Source organism: Pyxicephalus adspersus, chromosome 12, assembly GCF_032062135.1.
Source record: "Pyxicephalus adspersus chromosome 12, UCB_Pads_2.0, whole genome shotgun sequence".
In the NCBI taxonomy this organism is placed as follows: domain Eukaryota; kingdom Metazoa; phylum Chordata; class Amphibia; order Anura; family Pyxicephalidae; genus Pyxicephalus; species Pyxicephalus adspersus.
The window spans coordinates 31834988-31845390 of record NC_092869.1 but is presented as its reverse complement, the minus strand read 5'-3'; the positions used below and the strand labels follow the sequence as shown (position 1 = coordinate 31845390).

Below are 10403 nucleotides of genomic sequence, written 5' to 3'. Positions count from 1 at the left end.
TAGTGGGGCTCACTTTGTTCAGGAATGGGCACGCGTGCCCACTCCTATATTGCAAAGAATTCTTTGGTGGTCCGAGGCTCTGGCTAGTCTGCTACCCGCAGGGTCAGGTGAAGGACTCCACTGGGGGGGCGCACCGGCCGCAGACCATGTCTCCCATATGGAGTTGCAGGCTCAGGATGGTGAGAGGGCTGTCTCTCTGAACACAACCCTGCCATGAGAGAGTGGGCCGGTTCTGGTATCATGACATCACTCTGGGGAAAGTTTCTTCCCTTTTGAGTGAAACATAGGCAGGGGCGTAGTGAGGCGGGCATGTTTACATGGATAGCACCATGCCCCACTTTTTACGACTACACCCCTGCCGGCCAGAGCCACGGACCACCGTTGGTCTCCGTGCTCTTGCGGCCCACCTGTAAGACAGTCATGGCCCACTAGAGAGCAGCAAACCAGGGTTCAGGACCTCTGCTCGATCTGATACACCATCACCTGGAGAGATCTCCCAATTGGTGCACAGCAAAAAGCAAAAAAAACATGAAAATCTCGTTTAAGATATACTGTAACTCTCCAACAATATATGTTGTTGCAAATTAATATTATTTTTAAATAGTATTTATATAGCGCCCACATATTATACAGCGCTGTACTTTTATTAAGGGTTGCAAATGCCTGATAAATACAAACAATGAAACAGGAAGAGGAGAAAACCCTGCCCAAAAGAGCTTACAATCTAAGAGGAGGGGAAGTAGCACACAATAGGAGGGGGGATAAATTGTGTCCATTTTCCATCACTGGAAAAAAAGGGAAATATCTCAGAGACAAGGATAACGTTAAAACTAACTTGCTTGGTTTGAGGCTGCGGTCAAGTTTGATATTTGGATTATCCAATTCCAAAATTAGGTTTACCCTGGTTGGTTTCGTAGACAACTGTAAGCCTTTACTTCAGTTCCATAGGCCCAACCATTTATATAAATATATCTGTCTGGAAGCCCCGTTGTGAAAGTATTTAGCGGTCAGCATTCCCATTGGATCAGGGGCAGCTTAAATGGAAAAAAAGCAGGAGAAGAATATTGGCTGCGATGTCTCTTTCAAAGATCGGTATTCTCTCTGTTATAGATGGACCCATGAATAGGATTATTAAAAAAATACCTTTGTTCTTTGTACTCGGTATATGAAGCCACCGCAGAAACAGGTGAACACACATTCCATCTGAAAAGGAAAAACCTGACATATAATTTAGGTCAAATGTAAAAAAGCCATCAACAACAAGCAAAACCATTAGCAGGCGTGAATTGCCAGAGGGGATTCCAACACCAAATAAAATTCTAACCATGCCTGCAAAAATATATGGAGAACCTAGACAGGGCTGTGCTGTCTGCAGAGGGATAAACTCCCAGCTCATGCTGCAGAATAGATCCTTTTATTTCTCAGATCAAGGATATTCCATCAAGGCATTGTGGGTTTTTAAAGGATTACCGGTTTCTAATCGGCAAACTAGACTTGAGCAGATTTTAATCTGTATTCGATTGTCCATTTGTGCTCTTGATCTGGAATCTGGACTGTTTAGGATCAGTTTGCCAGCCTGCTGAGGGTGCCGGTGATTGCTCTGACCATTTGTCTGAGAACTTGTTAGTTGACCGTCACCCTTGATGACACAGCGGATTCGGAGAATTAGATGACAATACTTTGACATGTCCATCTTTTTAACACATACTGAGACTCTCTGAATCACTGCAGTCTGATCTTTGAAGAAGCCAAAAGGCATTGCATACAAAGTACACCATTCATTTCCCTTTCATCAAACTTTTAATGGTTAGACTGGCAGCGCTGTACAATGCAATACAGTCTGATTGGCTTACAGTGTTGCTCTTCTTTTAAGTCCAAATCCAGTGGAGATGAAACAGAACCACATTTTTAGTGCCCAAATGAGCTGCACCTTGCACAGTTTTAATAAAGGATTGCCTTTGCATGATAACCCATACTTCCTATGGCCACATATATTAAACATTTCCAATGATGATGATGAACAAGGAAGCGTTCTTCCATTCTTCATGGCATCGGTGGAACATGTGTATTCATATGACCAAGATGAAAGTTCAGTGGTTCTTTCACACTGGCAAAAAAATTGTTGGTGTTTCCCCATGTATGATTCCAAACTCTTCCTTCAGCCCTTTAGGATGGTGACAAAGGACCCAATGGTTGCGATTGATGCTTGAATTGAAAGCATGATATACCAAGGTTTGATTCTTTATGCCCATCTTTAGTTTTAGTGACACAAATTGAAAGTTTTTATTTCCAAAATTTTTGATGAAAATTGGGAAATTTCAGGCAAGTTTAAAGATGTTAATGGAGAAGGCAAAATTAAGTGGTTTCGAAAGGTGCAATGGGCTTTAAATAGCTTCTTTATGGTAACTACATCCGACTATCTCGAACCCTGTTCTTTATTTTACATTATTTAAATGGGGAAAAAACAGACAATGCAAAGAGTTAAAAAGAAATGTAAAATATCACAGCCAAACCCTGAATAAAATAAAGTATCCAATATACACCCTCTAAATACAGAAATAGTGGATTTCTTAAAAATCTAATTTTACCCGAGCAGCTTCATAAATGAATTGGAGCATTTCCCATTTGGAGTAATTTTGCTGCCTGTAACATTGGTGGTTTGTAGAAAGATCTTTTATAAGGATTCTGTAAAATTCCTACGCACAAAGATAATTTTTCTTCTCTTATCAGTATAATTTGATTGCGATATTCCCATGTCTGTATCAATCTGTCCCAATAATAACATCATTGTCGGAGACACAGCAAATGTGTAATCCAAAACTTTGCATGTGGACAGTGACTCAATAACACTTTGACTCAAGCAAAAGATGGTCTTGATTAAGAGCTGTGAGATCTGGCCAGCAATCTTGTAATAATGTCCCAATTTGGTACATTTTTGTAAAACCTCTACATCTGTTAGGAAAAGCGTCTCACAATGTAACCTATAACCTCCCAACTGTCAAATCTGTGCTTCAGACCTCCGGTACTTTTGTTAGTCGTAAAGGAAAATGTTAATTTGTTAGAAAATCTTCCAATAGGGACAGTTGTTTCTGGAATAACTGCTTAACAAGGGATTTCCCTAACATTGGAGAGAGATCCTATCACTTTCTGTTGCATTTACAGGATGGGGAAGTAAAGAGAAATCTCCTAATGATTCACAAATGGCCCCCTCAAAAAAATTTACAGCAGTTTTTCTCATCTTCTACGTTATCCAAATAAAAAAAAATTTGGCTTTAAATGTTCTTCTGTTTGCCCATGTTATATGAAGTTGGGCAGCAAGATCATTAATTTTAATGGCACCTAAGACATTTAAACTGCCGCAGACTATGTACCCATGGTGTCCCAAAGAATTGGGTTATGGTAGGTTTTGGCAGCGTTGTGGTGAGTTGGCATCACAAATGAAAGGGCTACCTTTGACATAATGTGAGTTTCCAATATCTTAACTAATGACATAATGTGTAAAAATACATATTTTTATGGTAATCTTGGTAAATGGGCACTTAACCTCCCTGGCGGTCTGATTATATCAGTTTTTTTTTTAAATGTCAAAGCGGTACATTGTTTTACACTTCCCGCCAGGTTACGCCCGCACACGCTCACATGTCCCATTGATCACCCCAGAGGATACAGATTCTAGGTGGGTAATGTCGGAGGACACTGCAGCCTCGTGGGGACCAGGTAAACACTTTTTACAATGCCACCCAAAGTGTGGCTCGGGGTTACCGATTTTGGTACTAAAATTAACTCGGGAATACCGCCAGGGAGGTTTAAGTATGAACTTCAAAGTGACCTGACTGTATTGTAATGCACTAATTGTAAAACACTTTATCGCTTTTTTTTAAAAAATGTCTCTAACGTTTTGGAATGGTCTTCAAGTTTGCAAATATGTGACCTTCCCTTTTCCCAGTACACACACTTTATATTGGGACAATAGAAATTAGTACACTATATAAATTATGGAGTACAGAGGTCTCCTGCTGCCATCACTTGCCCGTAATATATCTTTCTTCCTCCAACCAGTTGGCTCACCTTAAGCTCGAATGCTTATCTCAGCAGGAGACGTTATTGCCGGCATAAAATGCAAACTGCCAGAAGAAAATGCAAAGCATTTGACTTATTGGCTACTTGCTGTTCTATATATGAATACAGTGTTATGAGTGGGGACCCTTTGACCCCAAAAAGAAGGGACCAGCTCCATTGTCAGGTCTATATGAATACAATTTGCAGCCAGACAGAAATATTACTGACCACATAGATAACCCAGAGGCTGACAATTCAGCAATTGGCATATTGGTTACTTTGGGGCTGCTTTGGATTTTAAAATGTGACATGTATTTCCAGAATAATATTTTGTTTCTATAAGCAAACTATTTTTTTAGTTTAGTTTTGGATACAGTGGGGAACAGTTAGGGTCAATTTTTTTTGATGGTGTCTCCATTGATTAGATTCACCTTCTATGTAAATTGGTGACCATGTAAAAGTGAAGAGAAATCTAACATTTTAGAGTGGTCCCCAGAAAAAACATTAGGGGAAATCTTCCATTAGGGACATCTATTCAACAGACCATAATCTAATACAACATTTTCCTAACTTTGGGAGATTACTATAACTCCCAAATGTCTATGTGGGAGAGGAGGTGAAGGGAAATTTCCCCAATGGTACACAGGCAACAAAACAAATAAACTGGCTGGGGTTTAAATCTTTGGATAGAGGGGACAAGGTAAGAGGAGAACCTGTCTTCACTGACTTCCATCATTAAAAAAGAAATCTGATATTCCAGGAATTGTGATTTGTTCAGAATACCACATTTTATAAATTTGCCTCATAATAAGGGAAATTGTCTAAAATTGAAAAAGGTTGCTGCTCTTCCCAAATTAAAAAATAACATAATTTTAATAGCAGTTGGTCTTAAATAAATTGGGTTTTGGGAGATGAATTGCACTTATGTTTAAATATTGTTTCTAAATGATAAATAAGTAAAGGAAAATATATCCAATCAGCTAACATTGTTGTAAAAACAAAAATACTAATTCATGCTGTCAGCGCCTCTATCTTTAGTACGATGCTTTAATGAACTCATCCTTCATACGACAGGCCGGTTTAGAAAAACATGTTTGTAGTCGTCCTCCTCAGCTGCTCCAGTCAATCATTCTTTTTATTAATCCACCATTAAACGTCGGTGGAATTTAATACATTTTCATCAGATCATGAGGAGCTTTATGTTGCAGGTCCCAGGCTAGGAGGAATATCTTGTTTTCTTCCCAACAATTCCAGATCAGTGACTCAAATTTGTGAACCAGTATTTGCAGAAAGAGAAGTTCTTCATTGTTCCTTTAATGGTAACATCAGGAAAGATATTTCTTTTTGTGCAGCAGCCCCTGACTTTGGGGTATACGAGGCAGATAGAAAACAATTGGTTTTGTGGTGTCCTTGTACTGGGACTACATTGGGTAATGTAACAAATAATTCGGGTGGGGCAAAATGATAGCCCCAATTTCAAAATATTAATTTCATCCATGGTTAATTGATATTGTGACAGATTAATAATTTCTACAGTTGGTTTCTTCACTCTGCTGGTTTGGTAAAGTATCGATATTTCCACTCCATTTTTTTATTGCTACATAAATTTGGTAATTTTATATTAAAAAAGAGAGGGAGAATGAAGTGTTCCTGGAATTTCAGTATTGCTCCCAGTGCCGGATTGCTAGGAACAGAAGAAGTAGAAATTTTTACTGGTAATATAATTGGGTAACCAACACAACTGGTGTAAGGAAACCCTATGGTCATCATCACCACCACCATGGATTTCCCTGCTAGTTGTACAGTGGGCAGCAGAAAGAATAGACTACAGTTACGTGCCTTGTAATAACTGAACATAAACCCTATCTACTAAGGCAATGTTTTGTGTTTGCTTTAGAACAGTAATTGTGTCTCAACTTTGCAGCTGTGAATATGGAAAACCAATTAGTGGAGCTTAAATGTTTACAGAAGACCATCTGTATGATTGGAGTTCTTACTGTGACAGAACAAACAGTTTGTATCCAACACACAATTGTCTGCTAAGCCAGGAGCACTCCTCACTTATAGTGATGGAAGGCTTGTTTACACCAGAATGTGGAAAATGGCAGTAATGTGCTTGGAGGTCATGTACAGCAGTGTACATTGCTGTATTCTTTATTATAATTGAGACCAGAAAAAAAAAGTATGCGGGTTGTTATAAACTATTGCACATCGGGATTTTGCATTTAAATCAACAAGTGGAGATTATACTCCTTTTCATCTTTTGAGAATTTGCTTCGATTTTTATAGGCATCAATAGCTCAAGCTGGTATTTACATTGACACTTCTTTTTTGTGGAAGTTTCAGACAAAGAAGTGCTGCATGGCAGGCAGCTTTTGTTGTGCTGTCTCTTTAGCTTTCCCAAAGTATGTAATCCTGCTTCATTATAGATGGTCTTTATAGACTCGATAAAAAAAAGTTGCTCATCATTTTTTAAATTATTTTGTTTTCTTTGGGTATTTTTCTAATATCAAGAAACCCTAGTAAAAAGATTGTTTGCAAAGGTCTGCTATACCCATGTAGCAGTTCTGCTCCAGGCAGCGCTGACAATGTTGGGGAACCAATATGGCATTCGGAGGGGTTTGTACAGCAATCACATGGCATTCCATGCTCCCCTGACCCTACTTACACAGCTACTACTGCTCTACCAACATTACTTGAAGGCTCTTTGGAACATATAGTTCTGCAGGACACTCCATGCCAACGGGAACAAGATGGCTTTTTGGCTGAGCCTTCCAAAAGGAAAGAACTAAGTCCGTGAACACAGAAACAAAATATTCACAGCACTAGATCAAGATGGAGAATTAATAACTCTGCATAGTTTTCCTGGCAAAGTAGAATGTTTTTGTAGGGTAGTAGGGACCAGGGGCACTCCAGAGGGCTGAAAAAAAATATTTTGGAGGCTCATGACTGGAGTCTACCTGAGTTTTTTTCCAGTTCCCCTGTGAGCCAATACAAACGCAGCCTTGGAATGGTCATCTACACCAGTGGTCACCAACCGGTGGTCTGCCAGAGAATTTTGGTGGTCTGTGCCTCCGGCCGGTGTGCAGCCCAGTGGGTACTCTCTCCTGACCCCGCTGATCATGTCCCCCGTATGGACACAACCCGCCCACTCTCCCATCGCAGGTTAAGACCTGCTTGCTAAACATCATGGGGGAACAGTAGTGCAAGGCTGTGGACACAACATTTGCTGCGTCCACAGCACTGCGCTACTGTTTAGCAAGCAGGTTCTAGCATCATGACGTCACTCTGGGCGAAGTTTCTTCCCCTTTGAGTGACACATAGGCAGGGGTGTAGTGGGGCGGGCACATTTACATGGATAGCATCATGCCCCCACTTCTTACGACTACACCTCTGCCAACCAAAGCCACGGACCACCACTGGTCCCCGTACTCCCTCGGCCCACCTGTGAGATGGCCGTGGCCTACTAGTGCAGCCGACCAGGGGTTGGGGACCTCTACTCTATCTGATATACCATCACCTGGAGAGATTTTCCAGATCTCCCCCCCCAGGATGTTTAGCAAGCAGGTCTAAACCTGTGATAGGAGAGTGGACAGGTTCTGGTGACATGACTTCACTCCGGGGGAAGTTTCTTCCTCTTTGAGTGACACATGGCTCCCCACACATGCGCGGCCCAGATTCTGTCGATTTAGTGGTCTGTGAGGTCCGAAAGTTGGGCAACCACTGATCTTCACAACACCATTGAAATGATGATCGATAAAGAACACGTATTATGTATATTTATTACATACTAATGCAAACCATATAAATCCCAATGTTAATGCTCTGGACCCCCGAGTAGGTTTAACCATGTAACAGTCACATGATCTGCTGTATCTAAAGTTGTTTCAGTGGTACGTGGCAGTCTTGTGGTGTTCAGTAGCCGTTTTTGTAGTTTTTAGCAAAGGACTTGTAACATCCCTGCTTGGAAGTGACTTTTATTAAATACACACAACCATCTGCTGCACCACATACAGATATTATTATTTCTTGTTGAAATTCTTGGTGTGTTTTGAGGTATATGGTATTCCACAAGTGGATTAGATTGTCACATTAGAATTGCTTGCTAGCTTATAAAGCCAAAAGAATCTGCATCGAGTAACAGTAAAAGTGAACTTTATGGACTCTCACAACACTTATATTTTTTTATCAACTGATATTTTATATACAAATATTTCATGTAGGGTGCACTAATAACATTGATTTCACAGGGAATTAGAGGTTTCTTACTAAGTACACTAAGTTTTCTTACTAACAGAGACACCTAGGAGCATGTAAATTATTTGGTCTAAAGCAGCGGTCGCCAACCAGTGGTCAGTAGCGCTGGCTGATGCGCCCAACAGCGGGGTCAAGAAAAGGACCCTGCTGGGGAAGGACGATGTCCCCCGTATAGACACAACCCGCCACTTTCCCATCGCAGGTCTGAGCGTGTTCTGGCATCACAATGTCACTCTTGGGGAACTTTCTACCCCTTTGAGTGGCACACCGCTCCACGCGCAAAGCTTAATAGCCTAAGTGAAATTTTACACATAGATGTGAATGACTCTGAGTTGTCATCTCTTCCCACCTTTTTCCTAATCTCATCTGCTGTATAAATTTGTGGCCATTTCAAGTACCAATCAGGGAGTGAGAGTCTGAAGCCAAACAATTTCTGCAACGCTTTCTATTAAGAAATATTCAGTGACTCCTGTATCCTGGGTACACCCCACATTGGGAGTTTATTTGTAAAACAAAGGTTTATAAAATATATAAAAACTTTGATTTACAAACTTATAAAAGGTAAAAAAAAATATATTAATATAGGAGCTACAGCAACAATTAGTCAGGGCAAACAAAAGGAGGGACACCAGACCCTCCTCAGCCAACAGGAGCCCCAAGTCAGTACAGCAGGAAAGGGGGCCCATCCAGTTCTGTACAAGGGCCCACTGTTGGCTTTGTCCAACATTGGCTGTGGTCAGTGCATATTTTAGTGTTTCTCCAGGCTAAAACCTAAATTATATAAGAATTCAGAACATAGAAGGAACATAAATAAAATTCCCATTTGTGCAGTCCATAGCTATTAGATTGAAAGTACAGTTGATCTTAATAGTTCTTGGTTGATAATGTTACTTCTGATCTTCTGTTGACAATGTTCTGTATCTGCCATTCAAAAGCAGAACGGCTTCTGACTGTTGGCATCCAGAAACTTTCCATCCCACTCAGCTTTGCATTATACCGGTATATTTAAAGTACTGCTACCACTAAATTTGCTTTTTCTTTTATGTTATCAGTCAATCTACTTCAAACTGTTAGTTGCTTGGCTGTCTTTTGAATCTTACTACTGGAGTCCTAACCCAACTGGTTAAATCTCAACTCAACAATTGTATTGGACCCGTGACTCCGAAATCACTAAAAGCCATTGGCTCAGCATTGAAGCCAAAAAGTTAGCAATAACAGAAGCAGAAATCTACAACGGCAGCCTACAAATTTCCTTAGTTCCTAACTTCTATTTCAGCGTCTATTCACGCCGACTTAGTTCATTTGTGATGTCACCAGCTACTTCTATTTTTCAACAGCAGGAAACATAAGACAGATTTATGATGGTGACCTGGAGAGATGAAGGTTACGAATCACAAAAGAAATTTATTTTAAAAACAGAATCTTAAGCAATCCTGGAACTTTTTTTTTTTGAGAGGACAGAAGAAAACACAACTTTCTAAAACATTAATAACAGATCAGGAAAATAAGCTTCTGAAGTTTGCTATGGCCTGGCTGGAGATTTAGGAAGACTGAAAATAACAGGAGCAGACAAATTTGGTATAAACATATGGCTCATACCTTACATACAATTATGTCTGCACGACAAGCGATCACTATGTTCTGTAGGGTGGAAGAATGGGATGAGATGTTTTTCTCTGAAGCTAAACTCATCAACCTCTTTCTTAACCCTAGAAAACCACAATCACTGCATTAAGCTGTCAACTCTTCTCTTAGACTATAATTCCACGTGTTTCCTGTGAATTCAGGAGAAACTTGGGCTGTAACCTTCCAAACTTCACTTCTCCCTAAGGAACCATAGACATAGAACATTCATTCTGCTGGACTCTGCCAGTGGAGAGTTTTGACCTTACTGAAAGGTTGCCCTCGTGAAAAAGAGTTATACCTTATACAGCCTCGTATAGAAAGCATCATAAAACCCATCTTCAAAGGCCATTTAATGAACCTAGACCTTGTTTGGACTCTAAGGAATACCGTTCAGCTTCGAATCCGGACTACTGTTTAAAGAAAATCACAAGACCTTTTGCAAGCAGACAGATTGGCATATG

The 10403-nt window shown here is 40.2% G+C and overlaps 1 protein-coding gene across 1 annotated transcript in view; it reads right to left on the bottom strand.

The window, feature by feature from the left end:
- Positions 1-540: 540 nt before the first annotated feature.
- Positions 541-10403, bottom strand: part of SLC38A6 (solute carrier family 38 member 6) — a 62548-nt gene continuing 52685 nt past the window's right edge. Inside the window, exon 16 of the mRNA XM_072429100.1 lies at positions 541-1203. Within this exon, the coding sequence (XP_072285201.1) occupies positions 1132-1203 (72 nt within the window). The 3' untranslated portion in view covers positions 541-1131. The remainder of the gene's footprint in view (positions 1204-10403) is intronic.